At 38.7% G+C, this 14,439-nt stretch overlaps 6 protein-coding genes across 9 annotated transcripts; 3 read left to right on the top strand and 3 right to left on the bottom strand.

The window, feature by feature from the left end:
• The first annotated feature begins 312 nt into the window (after positions 1–312).
• AT4G31470 (CAP (Cysteine-rich secretory proteins, Antigen 5, and Pathogenesis-related 1 protein) superfamily protein) lies at positions 313–1,281 on the top strand. Its single transcript, NM_119296.2, has one exon. The coding sequence runs from the start codon at positions 422–424 to the stop codon at positions 977–979; it is 558 nt and encodes a 185-aa protein (NP_194875.1). The 5' UTR covers positions 313–421; the 3' UTR covers positions 980–1,281.
• An 83-nt stretch (positions 1,282–1,364) lies between these two features.
• On the top strand, positions 1,365–3,256 carry AT4G31460 (Ribosomal L28 family). The gene is made up of 3 exons (NM_119295.4): positions 1,365–1,619; positions 1,802–2,074; positions 2,511–3,256. The coding sequence occupies exons 2-3, from the start codon at positions 1,878–1,880 to the stop codon at positions 2,950–2,952; spliced, it is 639 nt and encodes a 212-aa protein (NP_194874.1). The 5' UTR covers positions 1,365–1,619; positions 1,802–1,877; the 3' UTR covers positions 2,953–3,256.
• A 586-nt stretch (positions 3,257–3,842) lies between these two features.
• On the top strand, positions 3,843–7,149 carry AT4G31450 (RING/U-box superfamily protein). 2 transcript variants are annotated; one of them, NM_119294.4, is made up of 6 exons: positions 3,843–4,002; positions 4,724–5,782; positions 5,911–5,961; positions 6,049–6,147; positions 6,233–6,403; positions 6,633–7,149. In NM_119294.4, the coding sequence occupies exons 2-6, from the start codon at positions 4,748–4,750 to the stop codon at positions 6,768–6,770; spliced, it is 1,494 nt and encodes a 497-aa protein (NP_567877.1). In that variant the 5' UTR covers positions 3,843–4,002; positions 4,724–4,747; the 3' UTR covers positions 6,771–7,149. The 2 variants fall into 2 exon arrangements, with proteins under 2 accessions (NP_567877.1, NP_001329261.1); NM_001342081.1 differs by lacking the exon at positions 3,843–4,002 and adding an exon at positions 4,021–4,185.
• A 576-nt stretch (positions 7,150–7,725) lies between these two features.
• On the bottom strand, positions 7,726–7,848 carry AT4G31441 (uncharacterized protein; the record flags this gene model as incomplete). The annotated part of the gene is made up of 1 exon (NM_001125618.1): positions 7,726–7,848. One exon carries the CDS (start codon positions 7,846–7,848, stop codon positions 7,726–7,728), a length of 123 nt encoding a protein of 40 aa, NP_001119090.1.
• Positions 7,849–7,854: 6 nt separating this feature from the next.
• On the bottom strand, positions 7,855–8,994 carry AT4G31440 (transcriptional regulator of RNA polII, SAGA, subunit; the record flags this gene model as incomplete). The annotated part of the gene is made up of 1 exon (NM_119293.1): positions 7,855–8,994. One exon carries the CDS (start codon positions 8,992–8,994, stop codon positions 7,855–7,857), a length of 1,140 nt encoding a protein of 379 aa, NP_194872.1.
• Positions 8,995–9,887: 893 nt separating this feature from the next.
• Positions 9,888–14,348, bottom strand: AT4G31430 (flocculation protein). 3 transcript variants are annotated; one of them, NM_001036687.1, is made up of 14 exons: positions 13,945–14,269; positions 13,558–13,610; positions 13,320–13,408; positions 13,050–13,156; positions 12,879–12,970; positions 12,274–12,444; positions 11,827–12,016; positions 11,668–11,732; positions 11,510–11,564; positions 11,341–11,419; positions 11,151–11,230; positions 10,932–11,070; positions 10,249–10,846; positions 9,888–9,893 (listed from the first exon to the last, which is right to left on the bottom strand). In NM_001036687.1, exons 1-13 carry the CDS (start codon positions 14,213–14,215, stop codon positions 10,780–10,782), a joined length of 1,458 nt encoding a protein of 485 aa, NP_001031764.1. In that variant the 5' UTR covers positions 14,216–14,269; the 3' UTR covers positions 9,888–9,893; positions 10,249–10,779. The 3 variants fall into 3 exon arrangements, with proteins under 3 accessions (NP_001031764.1, NP_974653.1, NP_567876.1); NM_202924.2 differs by lacking the exon at positions 9,888–9,893 and having other exon boundaries at positions 10,166–10,854; positions 13,945–14,348; NM_119292.1 differs by lacking the exon at positions 9,888–9,893 and having other exon boundaries at positions 10,196–10,846.
• Between the last annotated feature and the right edge of the window lie 91 nt (positions 14,349–14,439).

Here is a 14,439-nt window from a genome sequence, read left to right as displayed (position 1 = left end):
TAAACAAGTATTTTAAGAGTGGTCAAATTAAATATCTAACTTAGGTTTTCATTTGAATGAGTTTGTATATAATGTTTTATGCTTGGGATATATTCTCGTTGCTATGATAAAGTCTCTTCTTACAAGAAAAAAAGAAAACATCCTATTAAAACTTCCTTCATATATAATGATCTATTAATTAGCTCAATAATGTATGCTTTGTTTGAATAAAATCATTCCCTACAAATAATCAATGTTCCACCGAAATGATTAGCACTTGTCATTGCGCATTATTAACATAGCATGTGTTTAGATTCGTTAGATGATATATACGTACAAATATGAAAGCATAAACAATTATGTGTGTGTGTGTATATATATATGGTAAGGATCGTACTAGCTAGATCTAGAGGCTCAGAAACAAATCTAACTTAGCATCCCAATGGAACAAAAAACTCTGATATTCATCATCATTATCATAGTTATCAGCACTCCACTTCCTTCTCTCTCTTTTCAAATCCCATCAAACAGAACACCGACAACATCAACACTAATTTTTTCTCAAGACAAAGCTCTAGCCCGCAACACCATTCAGCAGCAGTTTCTCCGACCACACAACATCTTACGAGCCAAGCTTCGTCTCCCTCCTCTCAAATGGAGCAATAGCCTCGCCCTCTATGCGAGCCGGTGGGCCAGAACCCGCCGTGGAGATTGCAAACTTATCCACTCCGGGGGACCTTACGGGGAGAATCTCTTCTGGGGAAGCGGAAAAGGTTGGACTCCACGGGATGCGGTGGCTGCATGGGCCTCGGAGATGAAATACTATGACCGGAGGACTTCCCACTGCAAGGCGAATGGGGATTGTTTGCATTACACGCAACTTGTATGGAAGAAGAGTTCGAGGATTGGGTGTGCAATCAGTTTTTGCAAGACCGGTGACACATTTATTATTTGTAACTATGATCCTCCTGGTAACATTGTTGGACAACCACCCTTTTGAATATTGTCTACACTTTATCTTTACCTTTATTTTCCTCAACTATGTACACTTTATCTTTGTTAATGTGAAATCTTGTTTTGATTCTTGTATGTTAGATAACGAAAATGATGAATTACGTTTTCTCTTGTCTGGATGTCATATATGCTAAACCTTTCGGGTAAGGTTTCATTTGTTATATAAGGCACCAATAAAACACATGATTTTTAGTGTTGCAATTTGTGTTTTGATATATCTTTGTTGCCGTAAAAAAAACAATGTTTGGCCGGTTTGATTGTGTTTCGGTTGAGTTGGGAGGACCGAGGTTCTTAAATTTCAATTCATGTTGACTTGGTTTGGTCTATGTTTTTTTTTTCTTTGGGATAATGGTTTGGTCTATGTTAGATGTTATTGACTTTTTATCCGGATTGACAAATTAGAACCGATTAAAACCGAACCGTAAATTAATGAGAGAATTAATTTGGGCCTAAGAGCCAACGAATTAAAAAAGCCCAACGCTTCAAAACTCAGAAATTGAACCCTATGGCTAAGATCGACGCCGGTTCTCATCGCCGGCCGAAACCTCGACTCGTGCCATCGTCAGTTTCATTTCTGCTTCTTCTCTCTCGTTGCTTGACCATTTATGTGGTTTGGTTCACTTCAGGTCAGCTTCTCCTCGATCCTGTCGTCTGTTTATCTTGATTCGACGATTCATTTATTCTTATTCAATCGGAGTCTGATACGAGCGACGCAGCAAGCAGGCGAAATACCATACCGGATTTTACTGGCTAATTTTGTCCGGTTTAATTAAAATCGTTAGCTAAACCGATTTGTTTCCATTTCCAGGTCATACCAAGCACAGAGAAAAGCATTTGGGGAAGAGTAGGTTTTGCGATCTGTGATTTTCTGAGGAGAAACGAAAATGGCGTTTAGAGGGAAGGAGATGATGAAGAAGCTGGTAAAGAAAGTTGGAGCGGAGAATATCACGCCGGAGCTCAAGGAGAAGCTCAAGGCTTGTGTTCCTGATACCAAAGTCGTCATGGGCAGAGCCAAACGCGGTCTCTACGCCGGCCGCCACATCCAGTACGGAAACCGTGTCAGTGAAGACGGTGGAAACAAGTTTGTCTCTTTCTCTCTATGCCTCTCTATCTGTTTATATGTGTATGTGTAGTCGGTTGAGGTTGGTCGGATTTAGAGCTTGTGATGGTTTTGCTTAATATTCAAGCATCGGAGGAGCTAAACTACAGGTTCTTAGGAATGCTTCATGGATTTAGGTTTCAATTTGGTAGAAATCTGAAACTATTTAAGAGGGTTCGAAATCTTAGATGGTTAGAGATTTTATAGTGCCTCATTTTGTTTAGCATCTCTCATTTGTTGCCTGAAGATGGCATTGTTGTTTTGTTTCTGTATCATGCTACTCTAAAGATTCTCAATATTTGAACAATGGTGTGATGAAATCTATCCCCTTTCTAGAGAAATGTAGGATACTTATGAGTTTTAATCTGATTTCTTCTGTATTGTTTGGTAACTTGTTTGTGGTGTGATTTGAGAACAGGTCAAGAAGATGTTGGAAACCGAATGTCCAGGAGAAGCGATTGTTCAGCTACATATTCGACAGTCACATTAAAGTCAAAGTCACAACACACGCTCTTCGCTGCATCGACAAAGCAGGAGGAATAGACGAGTACCTGCTGAAAACACCATACCAAAAGATGGACACAGAGATGGGTCTTTACTGGAAAACCAAAGTAGAGGCAAGATATGCAGAGCTGGGTCAAATGGAAGTAGCCTTCTTCAATCCAGAGGATGAAGCCAAGTTGGAACAAGGATTCAAAGACTTGAATATAGCTAAGAAAGATGCTCGTCGGGAAGCTAGAAGGACGTTTCGAAAGAAAGGTGGAGGAAACAAAGGTGATGAAGAAGCTTCTATTGAAGGTGGTGGAGGGTCAGAGTCACACCAAGAAGATGATAATGGGTGGTTAGAAGCTAAAGCTTAGTGGCTGCTCTCTTTTCTTTTGCTGAGTTTCTTCAACGTTTTTAGATTTTGGAAGATGTGAGAGGTATGTGAGGTTGTAGGTTATAGGTTCGATTCCTCCCTACGAATCCCATAACTCAGCGTTTTGACTTTGATCAATGTCGAAAAAGTCTTGTAATAAATGGTTTACACCTCTTTGAAATCTTTATTTACCATTTTTACATACTTGTCATTTTCTTTCGATTCCTCATCTCCAATGGTGGGTGACCTTTTAGTGATTTTAGTATTATACAATATATCCAAAATAAATTGAAATTTTGTTCATATAAATCATGTGTGTTAGTGATTTTTTCTGATTTTGTATTTATTTCAGTTGTAGTATGTATTTATGTTATCAATCATTTAACCATTCATTTCATACATTTGATTTGGATCCACCAAATATTTTAAATTTAAAGAATTTTGTTGCTCTACCATAAAGTCACAACAAATAATCTGATACTTTATTTTTTTTAGAAAAGCCAAATAATAAAGAAAGAGAGATTAAAAATACAAAAATCAAGGATAAAGGCTAAGAGGTTTGTTGCTATAATAGAGGACAGATAATTAAACTAGATTATCCTTAGTCGTGGCATCATCACCAAATACTACTTATCGAATTCTCATGATTTTGTTTTCTTTTTCCATCTTCTAACCAAACAAAATTTAGTTCTTTAAAAAAGATTTTGGTCATAATAACTTTTGTTTAATATCTTTAGTTCTCTACCACTACCTAGAGACGTCGTAATCTCTACCAACCGTCAGATATTCCGACCCCATTATCGACGGCGAGGATCTCTGCGTCTTCGTCATCTCAGATTCTTTCTTTCGATATAAAATTTAATGAATATTTGCTTTAAGGTCATTATGGAATAAAAACAAATATTTGATTTATTCTTAATTCCAAAAAGATAAATTACTTAAAATAACATAATAAAAAACCGAAGAAAAAATATCGGCAACAAGAACAAAACGCTCTTCTATTTTTCTCCATCTTCCAATTTCCAGGAACAAGATTGGACGAAAGCTAAAGGTAATCATCGAACAAAATAAACAGCTTAACTTCTAAAAATCTTCCTTTATCATGGAATTTTTTTTTATGTTTTGAGACAAATTGACTTTTTTTTTGTGTTTGTGATGTTTTGGAAATGAATGATGTTACTGTTCTTGATTCTGAATCGATTTTTAAGTTGTAACTCTCTTTTGTTTAGACCAGGTAACAAAAAATGAAAACATGTTCTGTTTTTGTTTCTCTCCAATCACTTGTGTATAGAGAGACACATGTATTATTGTTGAGAATTGTTTCTCTTCATGTTCAAGAAATTTGATTGTTTTATTAGTTCCTTGTCAAGATGATTCTTTATTGAGAAGTGATTATAGGCATCCTTTGGATCATCATCTTATGAAAGGTTTCATTTTTATTTGAACCATCACAGATGATAAGCTTTTAGCTATAGACTTTTGTGATTGAAGCACTTTAAGTTTGGCTGTTGATTGTTAAGATCGTTATTACAAGAGTTTCATAACAACAATGTTTTCTTCTAATGAATACTTTTATGTCTGGTGCAAAGGTTTTGAATTTGCAGGTTTTCGCAGTTTAGTCTCAGAGAGTATGAATATGTATTGATCTTTTGCTCGTTGTTTTCTTTCAGTCTCTGATCTGTTTTTCCTGTGTTTTTTTTTATTCTTTGGCGAACTTTTAAGTCCCAATGAATAGTTTTGGTTAACTAAAATAAGGAATATTTTTGTTACAGGTATTGCATCCATTTAAAAAGTTCATGGATAGGTGGTCCAGTAAAAGAGCCATGGAGGCGAGACCTGACTCTAAGAAGAAGGGTGGTGTTGTTTTTAGAGATAGATTTAACAGCAATAGTTGCAAGGTTCCTATTTGTAGTGATGAGAAAAAATCAATGAACTTTACTAGGTTTGTTGGCTCTTCAGATAAGAAAGAGAAATCAGTGTTGTCTACATACCGCTCTTCGCCAAACGGGAAGGAAGTAATTGGAACTTCCTCTAAGATTTGTATCTCTAGCTCCTCTTCTGTGAAAAGTGGTGAGAAGCAACCGTTTTCTCAGATAGCCATTGATTCATCAGAGAGCAGCAGAGGTAGTGAAGACGAGGTAGAGTCAGAAATCTTGCAAGTTCCTCTTGGAAGAGATAAAAGAAGAATGAACAATAAACTTATTTATGGAAAAGTTATAACACCTGAAGCGGAATGCTCAAAGTTGCCATCAAGCTCAAGAATCAAGAGAGGTTTTAGGCAGAGATTTGGGTTGAGCAAGCAAGAGTTTCATCCTGGTCCATCTGGCCAGTCAACATCTGCTAACCGGGGATGCAGCCCGTTGTTGTCAGGTGTCATTCCAAGTGGTTTTGGATTGGACAAAAGATTAAGTCGGAAGGCAGATACAATCAGTAAGACAAAAGTTTACGGAGAAAGCAGTTCTAGCTCCTCAGCTAGGGGGAAGAATGTAACAGAACCTCCACCAGTTGAAGTGAGACGTCGTAGTTTTAATCCGAGAGGTTCTGTTTCTGATAGTAGACGGGCTAGACACTGCATTTTGGATGATGACAACGATGTTGCTTCAGTTGGGAGTCAGAGATTGGCAAATAGAAATAATAGTCGCATTAGAGGGAGTGGTAGAGACGGTTTATCCTCTGTCACGGCAGCAGAGATGTCTCAGACTGAAACATCAAACAATCTCAATTCTCCTGTCTCTTTGGAGCTGTTCTCTGGTTTTCCAGAATTTGGCCTCTCTGGTTCCTTATTGAGTCATGACAGTTTTCGCAGTTATAATTTAGATGGGATCTCCGAGGTAACTATTGTCTGTTACTTACTCTACGAGACATCTATCTTGTCTGAGCATCATCAAATAGTGCTTACGACAATTCCCTTAACACCGTTTAACTTTTGTTGTTTTATGTTTCTCGGATGCTTTTGCAGATTCTGCCAGAACTTGATAGGATCGAACAAGATATCGAACTTAATTATGAGGTTGAATATTATTAACACATGTTTTGACTTTTGAGTTTCAGATATTGTGATGCGTGTTGTTACTCATATTTTCCTCTCTTTGAGCAGGATCTGCTTATCATGGAAACAGGTTTACTTCTCGGTGGACTAAGCTTCCATGACCAACACCGAGACATGAGGCTAGACATCGATAACATGTCATATGAGGTTCGTCTTTACATCTTTGAAACCCACGTTTTGTTTTGGGATGTAGTATCTTTACCGTTTTGTCTTTTCTTTTGATTGAATACAGGAACTATTAGCTCTAGAAGAGAGGATTGGTACAGTAAGCACTGCTTTGACAGAAGAAGCAATATCAAAGTGCTTGAAAACAAGTATCTATCAGATGAAACCTTTGAGTTATGGGTCTATCACCAAAAGTCCTAGTGATAACAAGGAAGATGCCAAATGCAGCATCTGCCAGGTCTGTCCCTTTTGTTAGTCATAATCAAGTCTTTGGCTTTGATGAAATCTTAAGTAAAACCTGTCATGGGTTGATTTAGCTAAGTGAACAACACCGAAATCTTTGATGATTACAGGCGTTTCATTGATGACATGATGGTGGATATAGAACTGATATGTATATGTAAAATCAGAAGTTTTCTTTCCCTTTTCTCTACAGTTCTTCATACTCTGATCTTTGTTATTCTCAGGAAGAATATACGATTGGAGATGAAGTTGGGAGGCTACACTGTGAGCACACATACCATGTGAAGTGTGTGCAAGAGTGGTTGCGGATAAAGAGTTGGTGCCCAATCTGCAAAGCCACAGCCGAAACCTCCTCTAAATAACCGTCTTCTTCTTCTTCCTCGTTCGTTGTATTAGTTCTTTCATCTAAAGCCTGTGAACAACAATGGAACCTGCGTAAAAAAGGCCTCACCATTTCCTTTGTGTACATACCAATTCACACCGGCTCTGTCTCTCTCTCCCTTTTGTCTAATGACAAAGCTATCCTGTGTTTCTCTTGTCTTTTCCTCTCTTTACTGTTGACTTCCGTAATGTAAAGTGGGAAAGACGGAAACGATTTCATTTGAACTTTGAAGATCAAGTAAACATGATCTTTTAATTCTTAAAATTGGACAATTTGTTGAAAAGCAACAAAGAGCGTGGTTCTTTGGATCTATGGACTTAAGAGAAAACTTAGAAAGACATTCAAAAAAGAAACTGGAGTCGCATTCTGCATATTTTCGAAGTAAGAGCCAAAGGTTTCCCAAAAAAGAAAGCAACAATTGCTGGTGGATAGAATGAGAAACCGAAAGCAGATTCATCAAGGGATTTAGAATCTGAATATTACTTGATGGGATCATCTGAAATAGTTGATGTCAATACCTTGTAGGGAAAACGAAACAAGCAAGAAAACCAACCAGTAGTAAAAAATAAAAATGAGGCAATTTTACTGATTTTGAAAATAACTTTTTCATTGAAATGAGGTAACAAAAATGTAAATGTAAATGTAAAAGTGATGTCAATGTGTCTTCAAGATATGAATTCTAAAACAATTCTAAGACTATGTTACATACAGAGCAATACTGCAACTATTACATGATTGTTTATACCTTGCTCTTGCCTAAAACCCACAGTATCTCAGCCAAAACTTTCTCTTGATTTCCTTATCGGCCTGGGTTTACACACAAAGCTTGATACTCGCAGGAATGGCCAAATTTCTTTTGATCTTACAACAACACGTATTCATTCATATCTACTAACCTGCCCCGAGTTTGCGGCTGCAGGACATAGTTGTGTCAATCAGCCATCATGTCCACATGGGATGCAGAGCTCAAGAATCGTTCTGCTACCAAAATCAGTGGCCAGTTTTTTTGGACCAGAGAGCTTACTCAGACAATTTGCAGCATCCAACATGCCAAGCATTTTCTTTTACACCCCTTCTCGTTCCTCGAATAAAGATATGGAAATTCTTTCCCGTAGCAATGGCCAGTCTTCACCAAGTTGATGTGGATTTAGCTCCATTGCAACTCTAAAATCAAGCAAAGACACTGAATGTTGTTCTCGCGTTATGTCAGATGGTTGGTTGCTAGTTTGTATGTGAAAACTATTATTCGTTCGCACCCCATTTACAAGCTCGTCTCGGCTCTGCTGTTTTTCTAAACTGTGTTTTCCAGGCGTTCCATTCATGGACCGAGCTCCAGCCAAATCAACGCATGATTTCATTAGTTTCTTCAGGTACAAGTCCAACATGTTATTTAAAACAATAGAACACTCCGCTGAAACCCCTCCAAGACCCTGTGTTACTGCAATATTCTCCATCCTCTTCCTCAGCATCTCTGTATCTGATAATCCACCACTGTCATAGCAACTGATAGCAGCTGCGCTGGTCGAAACTGGAACTGTTCTGCGGTCCCCACCGACACTAGCCGAACAAAATGGAATCCCCAGAGGTGCCATTACAGGAGGTGTGGAAAGAATCCTTACTTGAGCTTCATCATCTCTGCTAATTGGAGCTGCAACCTGATCTTTACCGGAAACCGCCTTTTGTTCAGCAGGGCAAAGAAATGCACTGTCTCTTTCATCAGGATATCGACCAGGTCTTGAATAAGCAAAAGGACCCAAAACCTTTCCGTTTGACCCTAGCGGACAAGGCTTATCTCTGATTGTCCTGTCGTCACATGTTCCAGGCCTAACCTTGGCTAACACCCCATTGGACAAAGCAAGATCATTCCTAATATGGTCAGGGTTTAGAGATCTGCTTTCTTCAGGTCCATCTTCTTTCCCAAGCACCAAAGATTTGCCAGGGTGACCGGATTGGTGAACTGATGGTGGGGACTTAGCCAGAGATGCATTTCTCAAGATGGAACGAATCAACTTATTGTGAAGAGAAAGATTCTCTCTCCCCAAAAGACGGAAACATGACTTATCAAACTCACTCTTAGTAAGCTTCTGACTCAGAAACCTGCCCAAGTAGTAAAAATACCTTGTAGATCTTTCAACCCCAACCTTCTTCACTATATGCACTTTTAGCTCAGCTAGATCAATCCTGGGATCTTGAAGACGTTGCATACTTCTTTCTGGCTTCTTCTTCTAAACCGAAACTAAGTGAAACAGTCAGAGGAGTGCACAAAATGCACCCTCTCAGCTTCTAGTTATCCTTCACACAAACAAACCCAACTCATCAACGTATTTATTCTCAAACTCAAATCCAGAAGCATTTCAAGAACTCAGCTGAAGCTTTTTAGTACAGGCCACTCCAATCTCATCTCCCCAAAAACCCAAACCCTAGAGATCATTATCTACTAGCCAGCTTTGAAATTCAACCTCGGCTGTTTCAGAATCAGAGTATATTACAAACCCTAGCTTGGAATTAGCAAATCAATCCATCAAGAAGGAAGAATCAATCCAACTAACCGTTTCTCCAAGTTCACGAGCGAGTAAGAAGACGAAACTGAATCAGAGCAGAAAAACCCCGCATTTTTTGTTTCACGCCCAATTCGGAAGCTAAGAACTTTGAGAATTCCCGAAATTTGAGTTGGAGCAAATCGAGATCAGTTGAGTTGAACAAATGATTGGAGCTTTGAGAACAGAGCAACAGATTCGAATTGCCTAAAGAATGATGAAATTCGAATTGAAGAAGGAGGAAGCGGGCAATGAGAAGCGGGACCCAAGCTTGTAAGCAGAAGAACAAGTGTTGGAAGATTTGACCAGAAAGAATTCAGACAAAAGAAAAATCGGAACAAAACAAGTAACTTCCGAGTTCCGACACCAACCCAATGATTTCTCGGCTTCTTAATAATACACTTCTGCTTCGATTGAATCTTCGTGGCTTCTTCTTTCGTATGGCTTTTCAGATTTGAATGTCTGAGCGCTTTCGCTCTTCTGTGTTTATTTTAGCTTCGATCGCTGCTTATTGGGTTTTTGTTGTTCGTTTTTCTTCACTTTTGTTTCTGTCTGTTTTGTTTTTTCTCTCTCTCTTTCTGTCTGTCTTGATAAAATTGGTTATTGGGTTTCTTCTTTTCGCTCGTTATTGCTTTTGTACTTTGGTAAGAGATTGTGTAACACTAGATTGAACCCATTTGATTATATTCATCTTACAATGTTTTGATCTGAGTGATCTCATCTAATATTGGATCATGTCAGAATTTGTTTACTTGACACTTTACGAGGTTAAAAGATGAGTGGTGTTAGTACTTGAGATTTCCCCCAAAAAAATTAGGTGTTGGCTTTTTGGTCAAGTAAAAAAGATTTAAAAATTTGGCATCGAACAAAAGAAAAAGAGTTTCAACATATGGAAACTGCAAACTACAAAGCTTCGTCAGCTGGAACGAAACCAAGCTTCAAACTTACAACATTAAACATTAGAGATTTCAGACAAATGAAAGAAACAACAGAGACACAATTCCACATAACTCGACAAGACAAATCCTCCTAACTCAAATACTACAAGATAACCTAAAAAGATAACGAAGTGACCAAAGACCAAACACAAACAGAGTGGGATTCAAATCTAAAAGAGATGTCACATAATCCTACCTCATCATAATACTCTCCTACTGCATTGTGTTTGTTGTGTACAGCTCATCTTACAAAGTTTATTTGGCCCGTCCTTTGCCTCGACCTCCTCTGCCTCTTCCTCTACCTCGGCCTCTTCCTCTTCTGCTGTATGCCAAGACCTTGGTATTTCCCGGGCTGCTACTTGCTGAGTTTGAGTTAGGTAGAGACTGGTCTCCTGGGAGCCACTCTTCTTCATGGGTGCTTGAACTGTTAGAGGCACTTGAGTGGCTGTCATTGCTTTCGTTATTAATTGCACCATCTGAGCCATTCCCTACTGTCATATCATCACCATGAATTTCAGCTATAGGCTGAGAAGCCTTGGTTTCTTCTGGTGGTGTGGGTTTTGGTTGACCTTCCATAACCGCTGGTGAACTGAAAAAGTAAGGCTTTGCTTAGGAGGAAATAATGTCATCATGTCAAACTAGCCAGACAAAGGAGTTGCTTTTCACCTAGGTGATGAAGATGGGAAACCGTTAGAAGTATGACGTGATGCGCCTATTTCATCAGCTTCTTTTGATGTTTCAAACACATCTTTAGGGATGCAAGAGTTCCCAGTAGGATCCAAAGTTGCCCCAAGAGCCAAGACAGCTGCATCAATAGGAGCGCAAGTAAATTAAGAGAACCCAACTAAAAATCAGAACCAAAGGAATTCAACATCCAATGTATACCATTTGTGGTGTTTCCGATAGTAGAAGTAGGTTGGATAAAATCGCCATCTTGATCATTGAAGTCATCTACAGCAGTTCCACTGTCGCATACAGTTGAAAAACTTCAGAAGATTGATATACTAAAAAACATATCTGTCAAAAAGAAACAAGGTACAATCTGTGTTGGAAGGATAAGCACAATAAAAAGAACCTTTGAGGAGCGGTATTCGTATCTTCAGATGGCTTGACTCCTTGTGTGGAGATAAATGTCTCCTCCAAACCAACTCCACCTAATCAGAACACATTAAATCCATGAGACAGAGTATAAAAAGCGAAGATGAGAGAGTGTATACAAATTAAGGATTAAGGGAGAAACTAACGAGATCTAGTGTGTAAAACTCCTGTTTCTTTGACGGCTTGATTAGCTTCCGTAGTCTTCACTCAAGTAAAACACACAAGGACACCAAAACAAGAAAGATTGGAACTGCAAGTTTTTTCTTGGTAATGAGAGACACATAGTGTAAAGAGTGCTTGATACCTGATTGTGCTCAGAGGTAGGTATGGCTGAATTTGGTAGAGCTCTGCTTTGTTCATTCCGTACAGCTGAAAGAACAGAAAAGAAGAGTTAATTTCAGTTTCAACTCATGTCTTACTGAAAAACTTCTTCCACGTGTGAATAAAGAAAGAAAAAAAACACCTCCATCAGCATTCAAAGACGAAGCATTTCCTTTGAGCATATCAGTCGCTAAAACATAGGGGCTGTATTTAGGTTCCAAAGAGGCTACACTACTGGGACTTTTAAGCATTTCCTCGGTTGCTTTAGCTCTGACTTTGCGAATTTCATCTTGAATATTCCATGACTGATTAGAACCGGACTTCCTTTTCAGCTGCATTTGGTAACCAATGTCAGAATGAATAAGGGTAAATTTGAGAGAGCCATTGAAAATACATATAACGGTATGCAACTTTTCTTTAGGAATAGCTGGAAATAGTGTCCCACAAATTCCTCGTGGTTATCTAACATAAACAATAGAAGTTAAGCAGAGAATTTTATCTCATAAACCAAGATGAAACGACTTCAGACTTTCAAACAACATTTGACCAAAAGAAAAGTATGCACTGCTGGAGAACTTAAAATTCTAACCTTGGATGAGGAAAAGTTTCCAGCGCTATAAGGAAGGGGTGTCCCTTGCACTCTTGCTGATGATGGTGATCGAAAATCTAAATTATTCGCAGCTGGAGATCCCCATGGCAGACGAGCTCGCATATAAGACTTGGCCACGTCCACAGGCGATCCAGCACCATCTTCAGTTGCCTGGAGATTTAAACTAATGGCTGAGATGGTGATCATCATTTAAAGTACAATGGAAAAAGAATACTGTGAAGCGAAGCTATCAGAAGTTGACCAAAATCATGTAAGTAAATGGTCTTCATAGTCAAAAGAAGAGCAACAATATGGATCTTTTGCATTTTAAGCGGACAAAAAGGTATTTCCCAATCAGGACATTTCAGAATTAACGTCACCAGATGGCCACACGCAGAATTCTGAACAACCTACTTTTGCAAGAGAGCTTTAAGTTGCTGATCACATGGATTGGCATATAACAATCAAATCATTTTACCCAAACAGAAGATGTCTCCTTCTATAATAATAATGGCTTAGAGCACGGAGACAAGATATCACAAAAAAGTTGATACCTGCAGGCTGCAGCAATTAGAACAGTTAAGAAGCAAGTTTCCAGAACTTACTTTATACTTTGAACTTGATCCTGATTTCTTCTCCTCCAACCATTTTCTTGCTTCCATGACAGCTGTATTGGACATTTCACCCACATTCACGTCTAGAAATAAAATAGAAAAGAAGACGTTATCACATAGACTAATCCGGTCTACTTGCACAGTCTACCATCAGTAACATACCGCTTGTCAATCCATAGTCATCATGACTCGTCTCAATAGCAGAGGGGACGCTGGGATGATCTACAACCCTAGCCTTGATGATATCTATTAACCTATCACCCTCTTCCCTGAAACAACATACACATGAATGAATAAGCAGGATACAAGATCAGCTTAGATTTGGTAACTACACACGTCTCAGAAAGATTCTTTAAGCTATGAGGTGTAAATAATAAGAATAGTCGAGGAGGCTGCTACTTATGATGTCCAAAAAGCCAGGCAGAGAAATACCTTGCAAATGTTTCTTGCAAGAGAAGCTGCTCAATTACACGCTTAGAACTGAGTCGTTGAATGCTTGGTTGCTGGGCACTCAGAAGGTCCTATTCACACAAGCACAAAAACTGAAATTATGCTTTTATAAAAAAAACTCTCAGTTGAAAACGTGTTAGCTTCACGAACTTTACTTCAAACAATTATCATAGGACTACAGTGGCATAGCAATCACCAAAACGAACAAGGTGGTTAGTACCTCTTCAGTAAAATCGGGATTGTTCTTCTCAACATCCTCATCACCATCAATATCTGCAAACAAAGAAGAAAACATATAAAAATCCATACATTAAAAGAATAAGACACAACAAAGCTGGTTGGTATTCTCAATCCCAGAACTACATTATATGAATAAAAATTAGAGCTTTAGAATTAGTATGAAGTTTATAGCTTAGAAGTAACCTAACTAAATAGAGTACAACAATGCTTAACTGCTCTTAAGTCCCACATATTAAAGGAAAGAGAAAATGGGAAAGCTTTAAGTCAAACTTCACATTTCAAACGAAACGGTAGCTTTCAGATTCGACCAGACAATAAACCAAAAATTCAAATTAATCCTATCTAAACTGAAATAAATGGTACAAACCTGAAGATGAATCCTCGTCCTCCTCCGAAGATGAGGAAGAGTCGGAGAAGACGACGGAAGAAATGAATTTTCCGGCGCCGGAAGCAATTACGCTGGCGGGTTTGTAAACGAGCCTGGAGATCCAACTAGGGTTTTGCTGAGGAGGATCTCGGGATCTCTGAACGGGGCGCTCACACGGCGTCCTGACAACAGCGGTGCGTCGTGGTCGAACAATTTTCCCACCGACTCGAGGCTGACCTGCTCCGGCGGCGTAACCGGAGACGGAATCCATGGTGAAAGTGAGAGGAGGAGGGAGAAGTTCGTTGTAGGAAATAATGAAAGTGTTGAGGAAAAATTGGTAATTTCTCGTTATTTGTCGTCTTCTTGTTTTTTTTTTTAATTGGGGGTGAATAGTTAGTTTCCTAAATTACAGGCCTGCGGTTAAAATTTCTTCCACTAATAAAATTAGGCAAAAACAAAACATTGCGATTAAAAAAAATTAATCGTAGTAAAATC

This window comes from Arabidopsis thaliana, chromosome 4 (assembly GCF_000001735.4).
Source record: "Arabidopsis thaliana chromosome 4, partial sequence".
Classification (NCBI taxonomy): Eukaryota; Viridiplantae; Streptophyta; class Magnoliopsida; order Brassicales; family Brassicaceae; genus Arabidopsis; species Arabidopsis thaliana.
Note: the sequence above shows the minus strand (reverse complement) of the source record. Positions and strands in the feature narration are given on the sequence as shown.